General features: G+C 41.5%; 2 protein-coding genes and 1 long non-coding RNA gene across 8 annotated transcripts in view; 2 read left to right on the forward strand and 1 right to left on the reverse strand.

The window, feature by feature from the left end:
- The window catches only part of PKD1L3 (polycystin 1 like 3, transient receptor potential channel interacting), a 60,586-nt gene extending 48,191 nt beyond the window's left edge, over positions 1 to 12,395 (forward strand). For 4 of the 6 annotated variants that reach the window (XM_087870563.1, XM_087870562.1, XM_045810223.2 and 1 more), the window contains 7 exons: positions 1,898 to 2,213; positions 3,464 to 3,597; positions 7,122 to 7,249; positions 7,857 to 8,017; positions 9,376 to 9,586; positions 10,021 to 10,122; positions 11,753 to 12,395. In XM_087870563.1, coding sequence (XP_087726689.1) covers positions 1,898 to 2,213; positions 3,464 to 3,597; positions 7,122 to 7,249; positions 7,857 to 8,017; positions 9,376 to 9,586; positions 10,021 to 10,122; positions 11,753 to 11,908 — 1,208 coding nt within the window. In that variant the 3' untranslated portion in view covers positions 11,909 to 12,395. Of the gene's footprint in view, positions 1 to 1,897; positions 2,214 to 3,463; positions 3,598 to 7,121; positions 7,250 to 7,856; positions 8,018 to 9,375; positions 9,587 to 10,020; positions 10,123 to 11,752 lie in introns of those variants that run through there. The other 2 variants (XM_087870565.1, XM_087870566.1) reach the window with 2 other exon arrangements.
- Positions 12,396 to 13,081: 686 nt separating this feature from the next.
- Positions 13,082 to 26,217, reverse strand: part of IST1 (IST1 factor associated with ESCRT-III) — a 29,935-nt gene continuing 16,799 nt past the window's right edge. The window contains exons 2-10 of the mRNA XM_045810224.2: positions 25,095 to 25,197; positions 24,483 to 24,663; positions 22,852 to 22,939; positions 19,692 to 19,775; positions 19,080 to 19,190; positions 17,747 to 17,953; positions 17,035 to 17,127; positions 15,882 to 15,930; positions 13,082 to 14,455 (exon numbers count right to left, since the gene is read on the reverse strand). Of these exons, the coding sequence (XP_045666180.1) occupies positions 14,256 to 14,455; positions 15,882 to 15,930; positions 17,035 to 17,127; positions 17,747 to 17,953; positions 19,080 to 19,190; positions 19,692 to 19,775; positions 22,852 to 22,939; positions 24,483 to 24,663; positions 25,095 to 25,182 (1,101 nt within the window). The 5' untranslated portion in view covers positions 25,183 to 25,197 and the 3' untranslated portion in view covers positions 13,082 to 14,255. The remainder of the gene's footprint in view (positions 14,456 to 15,881; positions 15,931 to 17,034; positions 17,128 to 17,746; positions 17,954 to 19,079; positions 19,191 to 19,691; positions 19,776 to 22,851; positions 22,940 to 24,482; positions 24,664 to 25,094; positions 25,198 to 26,217) is intronic.
- On the forward strand, positions 14,453 to 18,549 carry LOC148108236 (uncharacterized). The gene is made up of 2 exons (XR_015728053.1): positions 14,453 to 15,458; positions 15,587 to 18,549. It is a non-coding gene; the product is annotated as an uncharacterized LOC148108236 (long non-coding RNA).

A 26,217-nucleotide genomic window follows, 5' to 3' on the forward strand; every position in this document is an offset into this window, starting at 1 on the left:
AGATGTTTATATCTTTACCAAAATTTGGGAAGTTTTCAACTATTGTTTCTTTAAATAGCTTTCTGCCTCTTTCTCCTCCTCTGGGGCTCCCGTGATATGTATATTTGTGCTTTGACAGTGTCCAGAATACACATAGGCTTTCTTCACTTTTATTCATTTTTCTTTTTGTTCCTTGAACTGGCTAATTTCAAATGACCTATCCTCAGGTTCACTGATTCTTTCCTCTGCATGATCAAGTCTACTGTTGGAGCTTTATATTGAATTTTTCAGTTCTATCATTGAATTACTCAGCTCCGGAATTTCTGTTTAGTTCTTTTTTATGGTTTCTATTTATTTAAAATTACTGTTTTATTCCTCTATTATTTCCCTGATTTCATTTATTTGTGTTCTCATGCATTTCACTGAGTTTCTTTAAGAAGATGATTTTGAATTCTGAGGCAGTTCCCAGATCTCCATATTTTAGGGGTCATTTAGTGGAACTTGATTAGTTTCCTTTGATTGTGTCATGTTTGTCTGACTGTTTGTGATCCATATAGTCTTGCATGGTGTTTGTGCATTTGAAGGATCAAACAACTTTTCCAGTCTTTATAGACTGGTTTTGGCAAGTAAAGGCCTTTCTTCTATCAGTTGCTCAGGCTGATGAGATTATCTCCAGAATCTAAGTTGATCTGGGATGGAGGCAGGTCATGTGGCTATTGTTATGTCCATAATGGGGTCTGCAGTTTGTAGGCCTGTTACCAGGGGCTCAGATATGTGTGGATCTGGTCTGGTCTCTGGGTGGACAGGACTGACTGCAGAACCTTGTTCAGTGGGGCTGGCATTGGGACAAGGGTTGAAGTAGAGCAGGCCTACTGCAAGAATGAGTGTGGCTCCCACCGGATTTCTGGGAGGGCTCCTGCTGGGTCACTGGGTGGGTCCCTGGGCAGGCAGGATGGGCCCTGGACTGTGGATGAGAGGGACTGGAACTGAGTCCCCAGGCTCTTCAGGATCCACAGCCAGGACCAGTGTCTACAGCCCTGGTTCTTCAGGGATGGATGAGTGTCCCCCTCCCCCCAGGACTGCTCCCTGACCATGGCTGGAATGGCCTGGAGCCAAGTTAGAAGTTTTGGGATCTGAAGTCAGACAAGGCTGGTAGGCTTATCTCCAGGAGCACTGACAGGTGTGTCTCCCAGCAGGTCTGTGGACTAGCAGGACAGCTCACGTACATAGCCAAGAGGGGGTGGAGTCCAGTTAAGGGCCATTTCAAGATCTACAGACAGACTGAGTTTGGTGAGCTTGCCTCCAGGGACTTTTGGACTGTAGCTGAGAGGGACTCTGAACTAAGGTCTGCAGGCCTGTTATCTGAGACACAGGCAGAAGTGACTCCTGGGTCCCTCGGTATATGGTGCTGGTGGCAGGACCAAGACCAAAAGGTACTGTAGCCAAGCCCACTGTGGGACAGAACTACTTCTGGGTCTATTGTCAGGACCACAATTGGTGAGTCAGCCATCTGGGCATGGAGCTGCCTTCTCAGAATGGCCTTTGTCAGTGTTGGACGCCACTGGGCTTTCACAGCTCCCTACCTTTGGATCCCAAGGCCCCCACAAAGGCACTTTCATCTGTGGATGGCTGCCAAAGTATTGATGCTGAGAGGAGATACATGCAGGGCACATCCTCTTTCACTGTCTTGCTGATGCCTTTCAGTTGATTCTCATTATTTATCTAGATCATCTGTGTATCATTTACAGATTCTGATCATTTCACTTCCTTATTTTTATGCCTCTTATTTCTTTTTGTTACCTGGTTGCATTAGCTAGAAATTCCAAATATGTTTTTTAAAATAGTGGTGAAAACGTGCATTTTCTGTTACTAACTTAATGAAGCATTTATAAAAATGGTTTCTTGTTCTTTTTGTTAGGGTTTATTGCTGATGGGAACTCCTTTCTTTTGGGCAACGTTCTGCTTCGTCAGATTCGCATTCCCAGTGCCATGCTCCTTCCAACTGGAGTGTCTCCCCAAGAACAAGTGAAGCCATCTTCCCAAGATCAGGAGGATACAGAGAACTATGGAGTACACTGGGGCCCCCCTGATACAAACATCACAAAATCAGACAGCATTTGGCATTATCAGAATCAAGAGATACTGGGTGGCTATCCCATCCAAGGGGAATTTGCCACTTACTCTGGAGGAGGGTACGTTGTGCAACTTGGAAGAAGCTCTGGTACCGCAATGAGGTGAGCAAGCCTGAGCTCTAGACAAGAGAGCCAGGACATGTCCATTCCTAGGACAGTTACAGCTACCATAATCCTACTCTGTTGTGACACTTGTATACACTTCTCAGACTTTTAAGGAAGTGTATCTTTTAGTTTAAAAATTCCTTGTTCCACCTCAAACTACAGGTATGTTTTGGTGTGGCAATTTGCTAAAACTCATTTGTTTTTCTCATTGGGAAAACACCTACCAATTTCAATCCAGGTACCTCTAGTTTAGGCAAACTGTAATCTTCAAATTTAAGAGGAAGCATTGCCTTCCATGAACCATAAGCAATCCAAAATTCACAAATTGCCAGAGGCGTTAGATTGTTTTTGTATGTGTATGTGATAAGAATCTTTATCATTATATATGAAAAGGCTTGAATTATCTCTTCGTTTGAATTTACAGCTAGAGTTCACTCAAAAACAATGATGCCAACCAAATAACATTTCCACCCCTCACACCTCTCAAAAATAGCTATTTTTTTTAAAGATTTTATTTATTTAATAGAGAGACAGCCAGCGAGAGAGGGAACACAAGCAGGGGGAGTGGGAGAGGAAGAAGCAGGCTCCCATCGGAGGAGCCCGATGCGGGGCTCGATCCCAGGGATCCAGGATCACGCCCTGAGCCAAAGGCAGATGCCCAATGACTGAGCCACCCAGGCGCCCCCGGAATAGCTATTAATAAAGAGTAGCATTCAGCAGTGACTGGGTGGCTCAGTCGGTTAAGCGTCTGCCTTCGGTTCAGCTTATGATCCCAGGGTCCTGGGATCAAGTCCCGCATGCGGGTCCCTGCTCAGTGGGAAGTCTCCTTCTCCCTCTCCCTCTCCCTCAGCCCCTCCCCACTACCCATCTCTCTCTCTCAAATAAATAAAATCCTAAAAATAAATAAATAGTAGCATTTAACATTTAGAAGTAGAAGTAGTGGAGTAGTAGAGGTAGCTGACATAAAATAAATCTACCCTAGGTGTTAACTGCCAAGTATGTTTTCTTGAACATTTAACTTGTGAATGCTATTATGAAAACCTTCATCTTTATAGTCTTCTAGATTTATATTTGTGTTAACTAACACTAGTGAAAGTTTGGGCATTAGTAATAATACTTCATGTGTAAACGATACTTGGAAATGTAGTTTGCATCTGGTATGTGATATTGGAAATGCCAGGGCATTTTTTTCCTTTGCAGGGTTGAATGGAGAAAGTGGCTGACTCTGTCCTTCTCTGTTTTCCCAGAGTTCTGCAGCATCTTGAACAGAGCCACTGGCTTGACCATTGCACCAAAAGCCTGTTTGTGGAATTCGTGGTCTTCAATGCTAATGTGAACCTGTTCTGTGTAGTGACCCTGATTTTGGAGTCCAACAACGTGGGTAGGAAGGTCTCTTCTCTCCTCTCTCTGACCTGGGTATCTCAGGAGAAGGCTCAGTTTCTTTATTTTATACTATTAAAAGACAGTATTTTAATTAAAGTTATTATACATAATTTTAAAAGTCAAATAGTTCAAGGCAAAAAGTAGCAGTCCTCTCTTCCTCCCCACCTCTCTCCCCCTCCCCAGAGATGGCTACCTCCAGCTTTTTTAACTGGTTCTTTGAAATTTAAAAATTAACAAGCTTATTACCTACTCCATGAATTTTCAGTTTTAGATATTATCTATTTCTTCCTATGATGAGCATTTAACTTTCTTATACCCACATATAACCCACTCACACACACTTTTTGCTTTCCTCGTTCTCCCAATATAGTAATAATTTATGGTTAGTTCAATATTTATTTCCATTATTGTGATTAAATAAATGATTTTTCAAAGATGAGCCATGTAATATATTACAATTTCTTCTACGTTTTCCTTAGAGTTTATAATTACCTCTTTTTTTTTCATTTGCTTGGTTTTGCATGGATCTATCATTGATTCATCTCCAAACTCCTCTTAGAAGTAAAAATCTCATTCTGTTCAAAAAGCATCAAGCAACCTATTATTTTACTTTTAAAAGATAAAAGGCCCTCTCTGGGGCCCTCCATCCTTTTGGTACAATTCAGCTTGGTTATTCTCTGGTCTGCTGTACAGCACTTATCCTGGATTCTCCCTACAGTATCATCCTGGCGATTATCTTGACCTCTCCCCTCTGTTGGATCTTCTTTCTTCTGGATCCCATGTTTTCCTCTCTGGGTTTACTTTCTCATTTTGCTGGAGCATATCCTCCAGGATATTACTACAAGGGTGCATAATTTTTTGAAGCCTTCCAGGTCCAAAAATGTTCTTATTCTGCCATCACACTTGATGGCTAAGTATTCTGGATACAGTTGTTTTTACAGAATTTTGAAAAGTGTAGCTTCTCATGTTGTTATTGAGAAGTATGATGCCCCCACCTCCCAGAAGGTTTTAGAATTTTCTTTCTCTTTATGGTGAGTCCTTTAACCTGGAAATGTGTCCTTAGGTTCTGAGAAATTTTCTGACAGATTTCTATTAATTTCTTCTCCATTTTCTCTGTTCTCATTTTCTGGTATTCCTGGCGTTTTGACATTAGGATGCCTGGACTGATCCTTTGATTTTCTTGTTTTTGCTTTTCCATCTTTTTATTCTAGTTTCTGGGAGATTAATTTAGTAAGTGTTTTGGAAGTTGAAGTATTCATCTTGGTAATTTAATTTTCAAGAATTCTGTTTGTCCTCACAATATTTTTTTTTTCACAGTATCTTGTTCTTTTATGGACACGGTATCCTTAACTCTCTGAGGATGTTACAGGCTTTGTTGTGTTTTTCCTGCTCTTTCTCTAATGCCCCTGAACTTTTTTTTTATTTGTTTTGGTCTCCGCTTTTCGGGGGTAAGAGGTTCAAATATATGGCTGTTTTTTCATACTGAAGACAGACAGTAAAAAGCAAAAAAATGCTAGTTAGCACCTCTTTGTTCATGGAAAGAGCTTCTCAACTACGATCAATGTTTTTGGGGGCAGTTTTCACATAGAGGGACCCTCCAAACTCCTCCTCTCAGAGCCTGTTGAAAAAAGGGACTGGGAGGCATCTCACCATGCAGTATAAAAACTTTCTCTTAGGGGCGCCTGGGTGGCTCAGTGATTTAAGTGTCTGAGTCTTGATTTCAGCTCAGGTCATGATCTCAGGGTCTAAGATAAAGCCCCAGGTTGGGCTCTGCGCTGAGCTTGAAGCCTGCTTAGGATTCTCTCTCTCCCTCTGCCCCTCCCCTGCTCATGCACACACTCTGTCTCTCTCTCGCTCTCCTCCCTCAAAATAAAAATAAAAAACTTTCTCTTAATTCTTTCCCAGACCATTACTTGCAAATAGACCTGGTGCCCCTGACTTCAGATTCTTTCTAGTTCAACAATAGGAAATAAACCTTTAGTTTTAGTGTGGTGGAAGGCAGGATGGGTACCAAATACCTAGTTGTGAATGGTGAGGCAGGCAGTCCAGGTATGTTCAGACTTGCAATCAGTTCTTCTGTTTTCAGTTTCATCTGACCTTACATTCAGAAGTACCTAATGCTGGCAATTTTCCAGTCTTTCTGGGCTTGCTTCTGGGTTTTCTACACAGCTGACTTTGGTTTCAACTTTCTTGAATCTGCTATCATTCTTCTGTTTTCCAGCTTCCAATGGTTGGTTGCTGTCATCTACCCTCCTCTTTTCTTTGGGTTGTTTTTTTATCCTGTCACTGTCATTATAGTGGCATTTTATGAGATTAGGGGGAAGCTTGTATATTCAGTTCCCCTACACTTAACAGGAAGTGTGCCCTAATCAAACTTACTTTCTCTTTCTTCTCTTCCCCAGAATTTGCCCACTAGTATCCTTCCATTTACCACCAGGTGTTACTTCTGATCAGGAGTTTTATAGGGTAGACTTCTACACTTTTCTAAATGAAGCATGAAGGCTTCCAGAGGGTCTTCATAGGGTTTTTTGTTAGTAACTACCAAAAAAAATAGTCATACATATGGCTGAAGTTAACATGGGAAAAGTCCCAATCTTAAGAGCTAACAATGTGACGTACAATTCCTTTTATTCTTAAATGTACTTTCTACTACCAGGGGCACATCTTAATGCTAATATTTTGGGGTTTTATGAAAGTTTATATTCACAAGACCTTTCATGATTTTATAAACAACAATCTCACTGTCCTTCTAGGTGGAATCTGAGGCTTCTTAGTCCATCCTTTTATAAATGTCTGAGTATTCCCAGGATACTATTAGTATTCATGGGGTTTTAGTGCTTTACACGTAGAAAGAAAGTAAATTTGAAATGGCTCAAAGCACTTTCATCATACTAATTTCTGAAAATGTATTTTCGATAGCTTTAAATTCCACTCTCTCCACACTTTACATTGCAGTCATCAGTTCTCTACCAAACCTTATACGGCAAGAGTACAACTAGTCGGTGCATCTCTGCGCCTGTTCTTGCTCAGCAAGGGCAACACCTGTTAACAGCTGTGAAGTCACAGTGCTCTCGAGGTGGGATCACGAGCACATCCTTCCCCTCTACTGACAAACAATGCATTTCTCCAGTAGTTATGCATGTGTGATCTCAGTTAATATCCATGACGGCTCTAGAGGAAATTCCAAATGAAGTATAGAGATTCAGGAACATTTAAATAGATATTCCGGCGGGGCACCTGGGTGGCTCAGTCGGTTAAGTGTCCGGCTCTTGGTTTTGGCTCAGGTCATGATCTGAAAGTTGTGAGGTTGAGCCCCACATCAGGCTCCAAGGTCAGCAGAGTCTGCCTGGGATTCTCTCCCTCACCCTCTGCCCTTTCCCCCATACGCGTTCTCTGTTGAGAGAAATCTTAAAAAAAAAAAAAATCCAGGGACAGTTGCACTGATTTCAAACACAGAGTTTGAAAGGAAGAGGGCACAAGCTTTGAAGACTCTTGACTGTAGGTGTTCTTTGTTGTTCTCAGGTGGCTTCTTCCCCTCACTGAGGCTGGACACTTTAACTTCCCTTCAGGCATCAAAGAAGGACTTTGCCTGGTCTGTCATCTCACAAGTCATCTATTACCTACTAGTGTGTTACTATGCCTTTGTACAGGTGAATTGCAAGTGTCAGATGTAAGAAATTCTCTAGGTTTCCGTTGTTATCAGGGGAGCTCCACAATGAGCTATTACAAGAATTACGGCTATGACTTTGATCCTTTCCAGAGCCTGAATTCAGCTACAGGCTGACTAGCTTTCTACCAAGTAGCTCTTCCAGTTTTCAAGAGTTAAGGAATTAAGTCTGTAAAAAGAATATTGTTTTTTTGTACAGTTGTATTATCCCTATGAAGGTAACAGCAAGAATTGAAAATACGAACAGAGCATGTACTCAAAAGTACAGGTAATGGCACCAAAACAGAATCTATCCTAAGACAACACATCTTATTTTCAGGCTCGATAACTAATTTGAAAACCTTTTTAAAATTAAACAAGAAGAATGAAATAATGAGTGTATCCAATTACAAGTTGTATTGGAGAAAGCCAGCTTTTCTGTAAGCAGCTCTGAGTGACTACAGAGCAGAACCAAGACCATAACCCATTGTGTCCAAGTTAGATTTGGCAAGTGCCCAGCTTAGTGTTTTGCCGGTGTTAAAGTATTTCGTCAGGGAAAGACCTGGCTAATCTTTAAGGCCAGCAGCAGTGACTGTGATGTCTGTGTTTAGGGTCATCGGCTGAAACAGCAGAGATGGAGGTTCTTCACTAGGAAAAGAAACATCCTGGACACGAGCACAATCCTCATTAGCTTTGTCCTCCTGGGTCTTGACGTGAAGCTTACTTCCCTGCATAAGAAAAACATGGCACGATATCACTATGACCGGGGCAGGTAAGGAGCCTAAGGAGCACAGGCTGTTCCTGTTCAATGTCTAAAGTTTCCTGATGACACACAAGTATTCTTTCAAACTCCCCCTCCTCCTCCACTGCTCTATCAGTCCTGTATTTGTGTAATACAGGAGTTAAACACAGAACTCAGACTAATGTCCACAGCTGAGAAAACAACAAGAAACCGTTGACACTGCTAATCACATTGAAAAGCTCTTGCATTCATAATACGATGAGTATGTGCTTGTCAAGGGTAATGCATTTAAATTGCATATAGCAAGGATCTGGAAGTAGTCATATTTCGCACCCTGGCCAAAGAATAAAGCCTGAGGCATGACAAATGATCATCCTTTAAATAAAACCACAACCCAGTACTTATTTTAAAACCAAAGGGGGTCGCTTTCTGGGTAGGGATGTCCATCCATTAGCTTATTCATACTTGAGACATTCTGCTTCCCCTTTGGGTAATTTCTCTGGTCTTTCCGGTGGGGAAGAGCATCGATTTCCTAAACCAAGTATTGCCATGTGGTACTTAACTTTCTCAGTAGCCAGTAGTCTGGACTGCTGATCTGTGTAATGAGAAAATATCCCAGGTCATCCCTACAGAGGGCCATTTATGCAGGGACCTAGGTCTTAGACAGTAAAACAGTTGTGATCAAGTGCCAACTTGCTCTGTCTATGGGAATCTTTCCAAGTAACTTAGTTGCTGCAACACAAGATTATGAATGTTTCTCACATAACACTCCTCACTTCCAGGTTATCAATCTTTTGTCAAGAGAGTGCAAGCACAAGCGGGGAGTGGCAGAGGGAGAAGCAGGCTCCCTGTTGAGCAAGGACCCTGATGCAAGACTCCATCCCAGGACCCTGGGATCATGACCTGAGCCGCAGGCAGGCAGACACTTTAACCAACTGAGCCAGCCAGGGCTGGCTATCAATCATCTTTCTACTTTGAGCACTGTTACACCTGTTAGATCAATTACCCTGAGAGAATATAGGATTAGAGCGCTACAGAAAACAGACTAGCATAATAGCATGTCCCATTAGGCTAAGTCCTCTCCTTTTGAGAGGAGGGATTTAACTCAATCCAGAACAGTGGACGAGGATGACCTTGATTTGCAGGATGAATTCTGAGTAATCCACTACGGGTTGTAGTTCAGGGTTTCTTCAGATCTCCCAACCAAATACATGGCCTTTTGCCAATGCTCTCACATCCCCAAGTACCCAAGGCCACACTGGAGAGTTCTTGCATCAAGTATTTAATGCAACAGGACTCACAGAGCGGCTGCACTTGAGCAGGGGAGGCCCTGGAGAAATGGGTGGCATTTACTTCAGCTGAGTAACTGTCAGCCTTCCTTGGTACAGGTTCATCAGCTTCTATGAGGCAATAAAAGTAAACTCAGCAGTCCTTCACCTCATGGGCTTCCTGGTTCTGTTGGCCACCGTTCAGCTGTGGAACCTGCTGCACCGTAACCCCAGGCTGCAGGTCATCGGTAGATCACTCAGCGAAGCCTGGGATGAGGTGGTGGGCTTCTTGCTGGTCATCCTGATCCTGCTCACAGGCTATGCCATCACTGTAAGCCCTCATTCCCAGGGTCTGTCTTTTCCCAAATGCTGTGGCCTTGGAATCACATTGCTTCCCAAGAAAGCACTATACGGAAAACCATCAGTTCAAGCTGGCAGTGGGTTTTGGAAGAAACCAGTGGAATAAGAAAGCTGGTTTTTAGTTGTAGTTCCATACTTAACCAGCAGTATGACTTAAATGCAGGCATCTGTCTCCTAAAATTTAGCCCACAGGGTGATGTGAAGGCCAAATAAACTGATATGAAAATGCTTTGTAATTACAAAGGAATTTTTTTAAGGCATAGTGATTTGCATGGCCACTTAGGCATTTCTTTGATTTCCATCCCCTTTGGTCCTGTATTGGTCTCCTTATCAAGCCAGGAGGAAAAGAACTGAAATCAGCCCTACTGCTCTCCACCCTAATTGAATAGTCTTTCTCCTTTTCAGTTTAACCTGCTGTTTGGATGGAGTGTCTCTGACTACCAAACTTTCTTCAGCTCAGCAGTGACTGTTGTTGGCCTCCTAATGGGAATCTCTCATCACGAGGAGGTGAAAACCCCCATCCTGGTTTCCCTCCAGGATTCTGTTTTGTTTACTACACTTAACAAGGCGAGAATTGCTTACAAAAGCAGCCCCTTCTGTACCACTGCACACTGGAAAGGGACAGTGTAGATCCTTTGCCCTTCCATTTTATGGTGCTATCTATGCATACAACTTGAGTGGCTATTACATTCAGAAAGGTGTCCCTTTTTCAAGCACCTAGTCCCAATTTCTTCATTTCTTGATCTTACTGCCAGGACGCTGGGCCTGAATTTATGCTCATAAGCTAGCCAGATTAATATTATTTGCTGCTTCTTTCTCAGTGGCCTTTTGAAGTATACAATGAAAGTGTCTTTTAAATTAGGGAGGTCCAGTTCCAGAAAGAACTGCAATATTTCTGTCCATAGTTGATAAATGGGTCATTTCAGAGAGGCTATTATTCTCCCCTAAGAACTACCAACACAAATATCTTTCTATTCTATATAAAAAAAATAGGAAACCCAGATGAGGATTTAGAGCCCTAGCATATATAGATTTGATCAGGACAGAAAAAACTACAATTCAAATTAGTGAAACTGTAAAGATTTTCATGAAGTTTAACCTTCGGAAAATGCAGAACTCATGTTAGTAATTAAAATAGGCAAGTGTACATAGTTTAACATAGTTTCTAATGTGGAAAGTTCTCACCTTCCTAAGATCCAAGAGACTTGTTACGGTTCTAAATTCAATTAGGGAATGAAGCCTTCACCCTTGGAACACTTTTATATATTAAGACACTTAAGGAAGTAACAAAACAGTGAGCTACTGCTAACACCTCCTTTCTGACTTAAAAAAAAAAAACAAAAACTTTAATCATAACAATACAATGTGAAAGGAAAATGGAGTATACTTACTAGGAAAAGTTTTATATCACAAAGACTGTGCAGGTTACTTGGTTGACGTAGAGTAGCTATAATGAAGCAATTATCTGGTCATACAGATTCCATCACAGTGATATTTATTATAAGCGTTCATCCTCTAAGTTGTTGGGCTGTTGTTTTTTTAAACAGTACGCTAGTGGCAACAGTGAATTAGCCAATACCAAGGGAAAATAAATGTCTTTTGTTAAAATGACCACGTAAACTAAAATACTCTTATTTGGAAACCACCATTGTCCCTGTATTTGACGATGATCTCGTCATGCTGAAAATTAAAGAATGGCAAAACTCAGTACTTATTTTTAAAAGACAACACTAAAAAACCCCCAGAAAACAAAAGCCCTAGTTTTTTATGGTTAACTTGTTAAATTTTATTGGAATGCTCCTGTGTTTATAGAGGTTCTTAGAATGGCAGAGACAGTTTTTGTGATTTCTGATGTTATTCTTTCAATATGCTTTTGCTACTCTTTCAAGCTTCTGTGCTTAGATATATTTTCCAGAGCTGCCAAAACTCACACGGGCTTTGAATCATTTATAGTGCCACTGTGACTTACCTGTCCACTCAAAAGCATTTTCCTTTTTAATAGTTTTGCTTCTCCCCCTAGTTTCCACCGAATATTTTATGTGAATATATCACAAACGTTAGCATATAACTTACATTTTTAAAGTAGCAGTTAAACTGTCAGTGTTTAAAATCAAAATATTTTATTATCTCTTCCCAGGTTATTGCTTTAGACCCAATCCTGGGATCCTTTCTGATTTTCACCAGTGTCTTCTTGATGGTACTTGTGATCATTAACCTTTTTGTTTCGGTCATTCTCATGGCCTTTGGTAAAGAAAGAAAGTCCCCTAAGGTAGGTAACACTCCAACTTGGTAACTGAAATAAAAACTTGTCATGATTTTATCATTAGAAAAACTCCACTGTTGCTGCTCTTACGACTACAGACCTACATAATGCACAGTATCAGAATAGTCCCTTCATTAGTCTCCATAGCTCTGCGAACCATCTTCACAGAACACCCAGTTTACAGGACATCTACTGTTCTAAAATAGCGGATCCAACTATTAAGTAGCAGAAACAATCCAATGCCTGACAGTAAATCATTAAAGGAAAGAGTATCTTTACTATTAATACTATTTTTTAATCTTTTGGTACTTTTCCCCTCCAACATTAGCATCAGTTTTAATTCCCTCACTTTTCTCCTTTTGTCTTTGATTAGACTCTGAAAGAAGGTGCACTGATCAAGAAGGTGCTACAGAGGCTCTCCAGTTTGCTAGGAATCCAGCGGCACCAGAACACGTGAGCAGCCATGATGGCAATAGGCATTAATACTGAGGTTTCAAAAGATGAACTACCTTGGGGCACCTAGGGAACTCAGTTGGTTAAGCATCTGCTTTCAGCTCAGGTCATGATCCCAGGGTGGTGGGATCGAGCCCCATCTCGGGCTCCCTACTCAGTAGAGAGCCTGCTTCTCCCTTGCCCTCTGCTTGTGCTCTCTCTCAAATATTTAAAAAAATTAAAAGATGAACTATCTTTGCATGGTATAGGTTAGAAAATTACCGATTTATAATACATGGTTAATTTTGTAAATCACTGAGGAATCAAAATCCCCATAGCATCAAGTTCTTAGGTTTACAGATCACTGTGAGCCAAGGGTTAACACTACAAGAGTGATACAGGATAATCCAGCTCTGCTGCCAAACAGCAAGTAAAGAAACACTCACCGCCAATGTTTTCAGCATGGCTGTGGGAAATATGTATGAATCAGAGGTGGGCTCACTGCCGCTTTTTAAAATCAAATATACAAGCATGAGGTTTGGCTAATGGGGAGCCCTGTCCCAGAGGATTAACCAGGCAAACTCACAAATGCTATCTGGGCTTAAATACAGAAACAGAAATGGACTCCTTGCTGCAGGCATCCACATTACCCAAGGAACCAAAGGTGGGGTGGGGCTGGTGCCCAGCATGGGTCACATGCTTAAAATACTCTCCATTAAAATCCAAATCTGCACCTCATCACTTGACCAAAGCAGTGGAGAAAGCAGGGCACAGGATTTTTAACTTTATTATCAGCTACGGAGCTATGAGATACAAACCAATCAAAAACATTAAAGTTACTTGAAACAGGTGTGTACATTTACACTACCCAGAAGCCAGAGTCGTATCTTCTGATCCCAAAGCCATCCCTCTGGGGAACAATGGCCTCAGCTAAGGGGCAAAAGAACACATAGTAAGAGTCTCATCCACCTAGGAAAGTAGTGAACAATTATAGCCACATTTTTTATGGGCACCAAAAACTTATCTGAAATCAGTTTTTAAAGGTTCTCTTAAAGTTTTCAAATGAAAACAGGAACCCCTCCTTCTCCTGTAGGCATTCCAGCTCACTACCCAAGAGACTTGAGTACTTCTATTAAGGCAACTGGAAGCCCACCTTAGCCTTGAATGGTGACTTCTGCCCAGTGTGTGACCTGTCCTTCGTTTGCCAGTAAATACAATCCAACAGAACATGCTATGGGGAAAAACAGGAATTTATGCAGTGCTGCCCTCTGGTAAAAGGGAACACAGCACTCAAAGCAAAAGGCCACGGAGGGCTCCCTGAGAATCCAGTAGAACTAACAGAAGCCTTCAACTTTCCCAATAAACTTTGTAACTGGATCCAGGTAGAATAGTGCCCTGCAGCAAGGAGTAGTGTATATGCCAATGAGAGGACCCAGCTTCCAAGAACTGTTACAGTGGCTTCCAGAGTCAGTCTCTCCCATTCATAGCACACTTTGCTTTGATTCTTGCTCACCACAAACCCCTCTGTATAGAGGGGTTTGTTTCTAAGTCTAGAACTTCAGCACCGGGCTAAGAGACTTCATGAAGTATTCTTCTCCGTGTCCAGCCATCTTTGGCAGCTCTCCTCACAATGCTTTCACCTTCCCACTCCCCTGTGGAGGGACAGAAGGACAGGTGGTGGGAAAACCTGGGCTCACACTCAGAAACAGACAAGCCCGGCTGCCCAGAGTCAGCTGCTCTAGCCTCATAGTCTCTAATCATTAGTCTCTTAGGAGCAAGAGAGAACTGGAAAGCAGCAGAATTTAGAGCAGGAAGAGAGCCCAGAGGAAGAGTGTGCTCAGTGATGGTTAAGAGATGAAAAAGAATTTCATGGAGATTCTTTGTTACAAGGAGAAACAGCTGAGTCTCAAATCCCAGAGCCCAGAGGTTGCCTGGTGTAAGAGACCTAGGTTTTCTTTTTCAACTCTTCAAATCTCCGGGAAAGATCATCAAAGTCAATGTCCTCAGATGCTGAGGTGTTAGCACCAGCAGATGCAGTTGGTAGGGTGTCTGGCACAGACGGCAACTCTGGTAGTACAAAGTTGTCGTAGGTATCCACAGGTCGGGAAGGGGGTTTTGCAGAGGCTTCTGGCTTGGGCCCAGGACCTAATGAAATTAGGGTAAGGAGCACAGTGTTACAAACACTAGAGAAAAGTGGCTCAGATCCTCAAAGCCCACAATCCCCTTTGGCAGAAACAATAAATATACAAGAGAAAACACTGGTTTTAAAAAAACAATTCTAAAGATCAAGAAAAATTTTCAGGACAATTAGTATCTACATTTCCTTAACACATTTGAATCCTGTTTTACTTTCCTATGGTGAGAAAGAAGATTAAGGGCAATTCAAAGTGTGGTACTTGCAACTAAGTACAGACAGCACTCACTCAGACTGTCCCCTTTCACAAAGGTCTGCTCCCATAACAACAAAGTCCAAGGAGTGGTCCTAAAATTCTGTTGGAAAGAGCCATTCTTTAAGGCTTAGGGGGAATAATTTTTTATAAGGCATGTTAATGTCCTTATTGCATGATGTAATAGGATTTGAATTACCAGTCTTCCATTTTGTATTTTACAAGTTAAAACCATCCCCCTCTCTACCTGTTCATTTCCATTTGTAGCTAAGTTCTAGAAAAGGCAAACCTCAATTAGTTTTAGAGACTAAGAACAATTGGGTGCCTGAGTGGCTCAGTCAGTTAAGCATCTGACTCTTGTTTTCACCTCTGGTCATGATCTCAGGGTCATGGGATTGAGCCCCATGTCTGGCTCCGTGCTGAGGGAGAAGTCTGACAGAGATTCTTTCCCTCCCCCCCACCCCCAACGCAGGCACATGTTCTTTTTCTCTAAAAATAAACAGTGTTTGCCTCCAAAGTAGAGAGTGGACCGATGGGGTTGAATGGAAAGGAATATACGGGAACTTTCTGGGGTGATGGAAATGTTCTACACCAGTTTTACTGAGGTTTATATATATATATAAAATCAAAATTTATCAAACTATACCATAAAACAACTATCTCCAATTTAAAAAGTATGCCCCCCCCACCCCCGTGTTTCCACAGGGCTGGTACTGTGTTGTTTTCTGAGTGGATGACCACATGAGCATGCTTGCTTTGTGGTAAGTCATTGAACTATTCATTTACAATTTTATCTGCCCCCTCTTTAATGCTCAAGTTTAAAAATGTTACCTCTATCTAGATAGAAAGATAGCTAGACTGATCCATCGATTTCTTTTGGTATTTCCAGGTACAATGGAAGTTGAAGCAGCAGGAACATCAAGAACATGAGGTTGAACGAATAATGATTGATACCATGATTGATACCATTAACAGAAACAAGGAACTTGGGAGGTTCTCCGCAGCCAAGAGATATTTTCTTTTTGGACAAGAGAAATGCTAAGTTCTATTTTCATCCTATTACACTCTGGGAGAGGACGGGGCATGTGTGTAAAATGCCACAAACAAGGACACCATCTCTGAGACAGGAGCAGTAATGAGAACAGCAAAGGGTTCAGCACTGAGGGTTTCTGACTCACACTCACCAACAATCTGTGCAGAAGACACATTCTTATCAGCGTTAATGTCATCAACCTAAAACACAAAGACTGTTACTAGGGGAGAAAGCAATGGCATTACTGCAGAAAGTACTGATACTGGTATAAGCCCCTATGTTTTCCAGAAGCTAAGCTGCTCAGCAGAAGCAACAGAACCTGCTCCAAAGAAACTGCCCCTCCACCCCCTGTACTCCTTCCTGATCTTCCAATCAGACAGATATCACATTAAACTCTTAACCACCAAGCAGAGAAAAAGAAAATTCTTACCACACCATAACACCTCTCTTTGATACCTTCACCTTCTGGGCAGAGAGAAAGCACTAACCCACTGAATTCATCTCCAAGAGCCAAGTCCTCGAGTACTAAAGATCTACCTCATTCCTAGAAACAGTTGTGGGCAATGCTTCAATGCATGCAAGACTGAAACTTAAGAAAATCCAGGCCCGAGGGAAAACCAAAGGAAAGAACACTAAGCAAGTGCAGGAACCAGGGGGATCTCGCAGCAAACACCCTACCAATTTGTTTTCTCTATAATTGTATCAGATGGAAACACGTCTCAAAAGGCACATACTAGCTGAGGAAACAAGGCTGAGAGAAAAGGAGCCCTCTAATTCTGAATCAAAGCTGTGCAATCACCAACAATTCCAGGCACGGTTACCGTATTTATAACAAGTTTCATTTATAAGACTAAAATGCAAAATTAATGCTATAGGCTGAAATTTACTAACTGGACACTTCTGTTTAAGACAAAAACCTGGACACTATTCCTTTACATAGTACTGAATTTATAAAACTGGTATTTTAATTATGATATTCTAGCATCAAGACTACACTAGCTCAATACAATTCTCTGACTAGTTAAAAACCCAAAAGACTAGGTAAGTGCCCTACTAGAACTTTCTAAGAGATCTGCAACTCCTTCCTGATTCCTGGCTTAATTGCAAACAAAGCATTGCCACCAATGATGCTGCCACTGCCACCACCACCCCACTTCCAGGTAAAGCAACACAAAAATCCAAAGCAAGAGCAGTGCTGGTAACTAGGAATTGATTAAAACTTTGCCTTCCCTGTGGCCATTATTTTGCTCTCTCTTCATGGGATTCACTCTCCTGCTGCTTACAAAAGAGGCTCAAGCACTTACAGATTCATACGACGGGGGAGTTGCTGGTATCTGAGGTGGATGAATATTGGGAAAAGCCTGATAAGTCCCCACTGGCAATCCATTGAAATCCGACTGCAAGAGGAGAAAGGCAACATCAGAGACATGGCCTGTTTTGCAGTTTGAGGTTTGTGTATGGTAAGGGAGAAATACCTATATGTATTCAGTGTGAAAATTCAAGATATATATTCAATACGTATATATATTCAAAAGCTCCAAAGAGAAAAAAAATGCCCAGAAAGATTCCAGATTTTTAAAGATCTATAGCCAAAGGCTAGTCTTCAAATTACTAATCAACTGCTTTGATGACAAGGGAAGATTCTCATCAGACTTTCCTATTACTAGTCATGACCTTCACCCTCTTGTCTACAAAGGTTTTTCAATCTGGTAATAAGTAGTATTCATTTTTGGAAACAACTAGTATCCCTGCAACACATCCCAAAGATATTCAGTAAACCTAGAAGAAAAAAGTTTCTCTAGCACTATCTCTATTTTCCCACATCAATGAAAGACAAACCAGAAAATTTTCTCCAAATCCCAGTATTTTTTTTTCACAATATGATCACTAATACCAAATGTCCTTACTGCTCAATCTTCTTGTCAACCTACAACTCCTGTGTGTATTCACACATCCAATGTGTCATCTTCTGTTACACATTCTAGAGTTTACACCCACACTTCTATGGATACTTACTGGTCCCTTTGGAAGTGGGTAGGAGAAAGGAGTACTTGGAGAGGGCATAGGCATAGGCATGGGCATAGGCACTGGCACTGTTCCATCAGGTCCACCAACAGGTGCTGCAAAGCCACCTCCTCCTCCTCTTCCAGGGCCCCCTTTCTTCACATCATCTGTGAATCCAACATCAATAAGATCTGCCTCTACCCCAGGAGGAGCTTCTGCCTGAGAAGAAGAGAGAAACCTGTATCATTAACCCACATTGCAGGCCATGTACCCCCGAAGCAGATTCTGAGACGGAGACCAGTGTGGAGGAAGTTTACTGGGATAGTCCCTTGGGATAAAGACCTGTGGGGAATTGAAGGAAGCAGGGCTGGGCTGCCCTCCAGTCACAACTGCTCAGTCAATTCCTTAAGGAGCTCTGCAGCTGGGATGGGCCTGCAGCAGGTACCCTGACTGGGACAGAGTCTTTAAAACCCAGTTACTAAATAGAGGCTGTCCTGCAGAAAAGACTGGATGAAGCAGCTTTCTTCTGAGGGCCACCGCTGGAGTGTATGAACCACCAGTCATCAATATTCTCAAGAGCTGGGGAAATAAATGCTTTTACCCTTAAGTGTGTAGATCTGGGATGGAGAGTTGTGTGAGCAGCACACCAAAGAACCCACTACACCCACTGAACTGAATTGAATGATCACTATTTGTATATCTGCCCCCCTTACACTGTAAACCTCTTCAGGACAGTGACCTTGTTTTTATCTTTGTATTCTCAGCATTTTGTGCACTAACACGCGGCAGGCACCTAATAAATGTTTCAGAATCCATTTGGGGTCTTGGGGGCATTTCTTGCTTCAATTCCTTGAACCTCACTGAAAAGCAACAATAGTGCCACTCTGTATTTGTATCACAGTTTGTACCTTTTCTAAGTGCTTTCCAGTCATTCATCTCATCTGATCCTTAAATACTCTTTGAGAAATGCAGGCATATTTCTCATTACCCAAAAAGGCACTAATTCGACAAAGGCTTAAACTCCCACACACAAACTTTAGTGCAAAGAATATGGTTATTTTTTAAGAAAGTGATATCCAGGGGCGCCTGGGTGGCACAGCGGTTAAGCGTCTGCCTTCGGCTCAGGGCGTGATCCCGGCGATCTGGGATAGAGCCCCACATCAGGCTCCTCTGCTGTGAGCCTGCTTCTTCCTCTCCCACTCCCCCTGCTTGTGTTCCCTCTCTCACTGGCTGTCTCTATCTCTGTCAAATAAATAAATAAAATCTTTAAAAAAAAAAAAAAGAAAAGAAAGTGATATCCAGAGACTCATTTCCCCCTCTGTACTCTGAAAGACTCTATACTTACCATGACCACAGAGTCAGGCTCATAGGGCACATTGTAGTTCTTGGCAATTTCAATCAGGTATCTCTCCACCAGGATTTTGGGTGGGGCTTCCACACTCAGTTTGTGCATTAGCTGTAAGTAAAAGACCCAGGGTTAAAATCTATGCCAATTAGCCTAAGCTTAACCTGACTCACTTTTAAACTTTATTCCTCTTATTTTACAGGTAAATAGAGGGAAAAAAAGGTTCTGACCAAATGATTTTTTTTCAGTCACAAAGCATTATTATAAACCCATGCCCCTCTCATGTTCTCTGGTTACACGTGACCCAGGTGTTGGTAAGACTGATAATGCCGTCTTCCACATTTGAATTCATCCATTCTTTATCACCTCACTTCTACGTCCACAAATCACAAGGGGCACAAAGGACTAGGGACCTCACAATCAGTGGTTTAGGGAAGGGGTAAGGAGTTGACTACACTGCCAGCCAGAGAGCCTTCTCACCCTTACTATGAAACATGCAACCCTAGATTAACTAGATTAACTGAGCCAAACAGTAGGACCCACTACAATCAACGCAAAATAACATGCCCACACCCTGTCTGCTGCATCATTTTTAACAAGTATGTTCATTACCCTGTCGTTCACAGTTCCAATCTGGTTGGTCCTACATAACTTGCCGTATTCCTTGCTATACTTGGCACAGAGCTGATCAGCAACCTATAGAGGAAAAAGAACAGTAAATGAAACCATTCTTACAGACTGCTTCAAGCTTCCTATCAACAGTAACCATGCTTCTATTATAGGATTTCAAAAAAACCAGGGCCTCTGAAACTTTTAAGGGATACATGTTAATTCATACTTATTTATCCATCCATCCACTGAGCTGTAACTATATTAGACATTATGATATATGCTATAAATACAATAAACAAAAACATTGTTCCTACTCTTATAATCTTGTAATCTCTAAGGAAAACAGTCATTACTCAATCACACAAAGATAGGAATGCACCCATATTAAGTGTCACCAAGGGAAAGTAAACCACACTGTCAATAACATAACAGTGACATTAGACCTGATCAGAAAAGTCATGTAAGGGGGCACCTGGGTGGCTCAGTCGGTTAAGCGTCCAACTCTTAGTTTCAGCTCAGGTCATGATCTCAGGGTTGTGGGATCAAGCCGCGCACTGGGCTACTCGCTCAGCATGGAGTCTGTTCAAGATCTTCTCTCCCTTTCCCTTTCCCTCTGCTCCTCCCCTCACTTGTCCACTCTCTCTCTCAAATAAAATCTTTAAAAAAAAAAAAAAAAAGGCAAGGCTTCCTGAAAAAAGGGATGCTTCACTGAGATGTAAAGGATGACTAGGAGTTAAGAGGGAAAGAAGAAGCACATTCTAGGAAAAGAAAACAGCATGTACAAAGGCCTCTGGTAGAATAACAGGGTGAATCTTCAAGCTGAAATAGTGTTGAGCCCCAGGGAGGAGTGTGATAGGAAATGAAGAAAGGCAGGCACAGGGGGCCGCACAATGAAGAGCCATGTAGGCCATATTAGGAATTGTTTCCATCACAAGAACAGCAGCTACTAAAGGGCTTTAAAGCAATGGGTAGTGACAGGATCAGATCTGTGTTCTGAACACAACCCTAGGCTGTTTGATGGCATGCTGAACAGAGTAAAGGAAACCAAAGTAGGTGTAGGAAGAAGATTCAAAAAGTTATTGTAATAGTCCAGGCAGGAGATGCCTGGCATTGAACCAGAGTGGCCCCAACACCTGAGAGTTCAGTGAGGAGGCACTCATTGTTCAGTATGTAGACCTGGTACTTACAATGTAAGATTGTCTTTTGACTAACAGTTTTTGGTTGCCTTATATTATGAAGTTTTTATTATTCTTGTATTAATTTATCACTCTTTGTTAATGGCTTTTGGGTTTTGTGGTCTTTTCCACTATGAGATCATTTTTTTTAAAAATCTGCCTAGTCGTCTTCTAGTTCTTTTATGAGTTCATCTTTTTAAAATCATGTAAATCTGTTTCATCTTGAATTTTAATATAAAGGAAAACTACAGGAGAGGTTAAATGAAACTAAGGTTGGGACGCCTGGCTGGCTCTGCTGGAGGAGCATGCAACTCTTGATCTAGGATCATGAGTTCAAGCCCCACACTGGCTACAGAGATTACTTCATAAAAAGTTAAAAAAAAAAAAAAAGACCGAGGTTAAAAGTCTATAAGCAGAAGCTGCTTCTGGGGCACCTCACTGGCTCAGCTGGTAGAGCATGGGACTCTTGATCTCAGGGTCTTGAGTTCAAGGCCCACACTAGGCGCAGAGCTTACTTTACAAAGAAAAGTGAAAGAAGCAAGCAAGAGTTACCTCTACTCTCTCCCCCATTCCTCTACTCACAAAACTCTTTGACTACCAGCCCTACCAGATCAGAATACAGGAGGCTTACTCTCTGGGGAGGTTTAACTAAAGGGATTCTGAACTCCAAGCAAAGCAGAGAGCAGAGACACTTCATGACAACAGAAAAATTAAGTATAAGCCTTCCACAAGGTAAGAATGAGACCTTTGGCTTCCTTCTCCTCTGGTTCTCAGAAATTCTGACAGCCAGCTTATACCCTCGGAGTAAAAAATAGGATTCCTCTCTGAAGAAAATGACCATACCGAGGAAGAAAACTAGTTCCTGATACTCTGGAGATCCTTTAAGAAAGGGCTTAGATCATTCAATAGTGAAGGCACCTGGCAATAAGCCCCACCCAGGCACACAGAGGTTCCAAGATGCTTCTTTAATGCCTCACTTTTAAATACAAACCAACAACTAAGGGTCACCAAAGTTTCGTGAAAAGTTAAAAGACATTACAGCTACGGGGCGCCTGGGTGGTGCAGTCGTTAAGCGTCTGCCTTCGGCTCAGGGCGTGATCCCAGCATTCTGGGATAGAGCCCCACATCAGGCTTCTCTGCTAGGAGCCTGTTTCTTCCTCTCCCACTCCCCCTGCTCGTGTTCTCTCTCTCACTGGCTGTCTCTCTGTTAAATAAATAAATAAATCTTTTTAAAAAATTAAAAAGTAATAATAATTAAAAAAAAGACATTATAGCTATGAAACAAAAGCAACAGACTATGAAATAAATGTTCAGAGAATTAAAAAGAGCTCTTAAAAATAAAACCATACAGAAGACAAGGAAATCTCAAAAAATGGGTCAGGAGAGAGAGACTGAAACAATCTAGAGAATAAAACAAAAAATGCAAAGATGTAGAAAATAGGAGAGAACAACTCAATGGAATTTGTATCTAGCAATCAGTGCCATATCCATGTTGTGATGGAGAAGTTTGTAAGATCTATCTCTTCTGCTAGATTTTAAAGCTACAAGAGTAGGGTTGGTATCATATTTTGCTCACACTGTTCCCTCAGTGCCCACCTTATGTGTAACATACAGCTGATGAATATTTGTGGAATTAATGAATGAGGCAAAAAATGTCACCTTAAAATATTATTTTAACTTTCCTGGTTTACAGTTGTTTAAGAACTTTTCCTATTTGAATATAATTAAGTAACATTACAATAAAAATAAGACAAAACTGGAGACACACAAAACTTTGCTCTTTAAAAAAATTATTCAAGTCTGAAAACACTGTTCTGTTGCACTATGTAAGGCCTGAAAAGGAGGTAGAGACAAATTTATAAAGCCTGTTTCAAAGGCTGCATGAGAAGGGTACAAAATATCTGGTCAAATAGCAGAAGTGAATTATGCTAACCAACCTAACAATATGACAAATTACAGACATCACTGAAACTCGTTGTACTCACTATTTTCAACTCAGCCACTTCTGACTGGAGCCGAGGAGCAGCCCATATCAGTGTAGACACGGATTCAGCCAGACCAGAATCTAGTTCCCTAGTTAAGGGAAAAAATTAATAAAATTTAATATTCTTTAAAACAGGGGCACCTGGGTGGCTCACGTCATGATCCCGGAGTTCCTGGATCAAGCCCCGTATAGGGCTCCCTGCTCAGCAGGGAGTCTGCTTCTTCCTCTCCCTTTGCTCCCCCACCCCTCATGCTCTCAAATAAATAAAAGGTTTTTTTTTTAAGATTTTTTTTTTTAAAGATTTTATTTATTTATTTGACAGAGAGAGAGAGAAAGCCAGCGAGAGAGGGAACACAAGCAGGGGGAGTGGGAGAGGAAGAAGCAGGTTCCCAGCGGAGAAGCCTGATGTGGAGCTCGATCCTAGAACGCCGGGATCATGCCCTGAGCCAAAGGCAGACGCTTAACGACTGAGCCACCCAGGTGCCCCTAAGATTTTATTTATTTATTTGACAGAGTAAGCCAGAGAGAGCACAAGCCTGGGGGGAGAGGCAGAGGGAGAAGCAGACTCCCCACTAAGCAGGAAGCCCCATATGAGACTCAATCCCAGAACCATGGGATCATGACCCGAGCCAAAGGCAGACATTTAACTGACTGAGCCACCAGGCACCCCTAAATAAAATCTTAAAAAAAAAAAAAAATTATTTAAATCAAACCAACAAAACCCTAGAATTTGTATCATATATACTTTATAGCCTTTGAAGTTCTTTCACGAATCTCACTGGATTCTCACAAAGAATTCTAGGATTTCTAACCATTTTCATCATCCTATTTTACTTCTGGAGAAATTCTGACAAGCCCAAGGTCAAAAAAGGAAATGGTAGAGCCAAGACTCAAACTTAGACCTTTTGATTTCAGAATCCTTTTCTTTTCAGTTGTCTACGTGGAGATCAGGCCTTCCAGCAAAAGTATTAGGAAAAAGGTCCTTGGGTATGTAAAGTAGTCCCCCTAATGCTACCCACCACATGCAGTAGGAGACCAGTATTACTCCTTTCTCAAATTCCCTTTCTCAAAAAGGTGACTTGATCTAGGTCTTCAAAATATCTTATTTCACTTCATTACAATTACACAAGATGAGTAAGTTGTAGAGACCTACTGAACAACACTGTGCATATAGTTAACAATACTGTACTACGCACTTAAAAAATGCTAAGAAAGTAGAGGGGCGCCTGGGTAGCTCTGTTGGTTGAGTGTCTGACACTTGGTTTCGGCTCAGGTCATGATCTCACAGTCGTGATATCAAGACCCCCGTCAGGCTCAGCGCTCAGCACTCAGCGCAGAGTCTGCCTGGGGTTCTCTCCCTCCGCTCTGCCCCCCAATGCCACTGCTGGTGCATGCACGCTCTCTCTAAAATAAATAAATATTTTTTTTAAATGTTAAGAGGGTAGAGATCTGATACCATGTGTTCTTACCAAAAAAAGGGGGGGGGGACCACAGGAAAATTTATTACCTTGATTGTGGTGATAGTATACAGGTGTATGCAGAAGACCAAACTCAAATTGTATACATATGTACAGTTTTCTTCTATAAATCATAGCTAAATTAAGATAAAAAAAAAAAGACAAAATATCTTACTTCATAGACTGGATAAGGCCAAACCGAGCCAGCAGCAGATCACAATACAGCTCCAGAATCTCCATGGCCTCCACAAGGTAGTCTTCTCGGATAATGTGCTCCACCCGGATCCGAGCTCGTTCATCTTTCCCAGCAGCCAGATAATCAGCAATCTCTTTCCTTGCTTTCTGGGCCAGTTCAGCTAAGGCACAAATCCCATCCAGTCACATAGTAGCAGCACATTGGGCCCTGGTCTGCAGGAGACTTCCACCCGAAGAGCAAAGTGGGTGTTTCTAGTACATCCTAGCTTACTTCTCTCTTACCAAATCTAGTCCCAACTCATCTTGTCTCCAGAATATGCTCCTTTATCTAGGTAAGAAGATTGTTGTAGCCAGAAATTTCCACCTCAGGAGTCACATTACCTATTCCCTGCAAAAGAATGCTTCAAAATTCCCTGCAACTGAATGATTCAATCTAACTGGTCACAAAGAGCAGCAGTAATGTATCTAAAGCTTAAAGGATATGGGATCCCTAAGACTTCATAGTACTAGCTTGACAGAGCCAATATTAGGGTGGTAGAACCCAGTGATATATTTTGGAAAAGAAAATACAAGGCAATCATGCATTACTCACTTTTTTTTTTCTCCAATAGTTTAAGCCGGTTTATGACTAATCGCAAATTGACTCGTAAACGCTCAGCTTTAAATCCAGAGCCCAGCATGCTGTGCTGTTCCTCCTAGAAAAAGATAAGCACAGTTACTACTTTCAAGTTGAAATTATTCCAGTTAGAGGATGGATTAGCTGACACTATAAACCAGAATGGCTTCCTAATACAGGCAAAACAACAAGATCTGATTCACACTTCTTAAAGATCATTTTGGCTTGTGTGGAGAATGAATGGGGGAAGGCAGTAACAGAAGCAACAGGACCAAGGAAAAGGCTTTCACTATAGTCCTGACAAGAGATGGAAATACCTTAGACTAGGGCTGCATGACTGGATTTGGGACCTATCTTGAAGGAAGAGCTAAAACAACCTGGTAATGGATAAAATGAGTATCTATATATTGGTGTAGGAGTGGGTTGATAAAAAGACCAAGCAGCAGCAGGAAGGACTCCTACTTCTCCCAAAAATCTCACCAGGGCAGTGTCGAGGACAAGATTAACAAATTTAGAACCAAATTCAAAAACTTCTCCCATTAGTTCCTCACCTCCTCCTACTAAGTCTCAGCCTTTGGGAAAAAACCAGTGCCCAAGATCACAAATATATTAACATTTACTGACATACAAAGAAATATACAAAGGGATGCAAAATCTAAGAAAAAAAACTGCTCTATAAAATTTAACAGAAGGCTATTTATCAAGACTTTCAATGAATAAGAAAGTTACAGTCAACAAAACCACTCTTCTATTATACCACTGTGCATTCCATATTGAGACAGCACAAATTCTATGTCTCACTGAATTCTGGAGTTGAACTTCAAAACATATCACATCCAAACAAAAGCTAGGTCTAACAAACTAACCAATAAACAGACAAACCAAAAAAGATATCTAATGTAAGAAAAAACACTAGGGATATTTGTCTGCTTGTGCATAAACCACGACTAAACATCAGATGTATTTTTCTTCTGTAAAATTGCCTCCAGAAGCTTTTATACATTTAATCATTAACCTAAGTCTCAGGTTACAATGGGGCTTGTATGTCATGAAACATCTGGGATGCATTACAATGAATTACGACCAATCCACAAGAAAT

This window comes from Ursus americanus, chromosome 21 (genome assembly GCF_024610735.1).
Source record: "Ursus americanus isolate L20-20 chromosome 21, mUrsAme1.1.p, whole genome shotgun sequence".
Classification (NCBI taxonomy): domain Eukaryota; kingdom Metazoa; phylum Chordata; class Mammalia; order Carnivora; family Ursidae; genus Ursus; species Ursus americanus.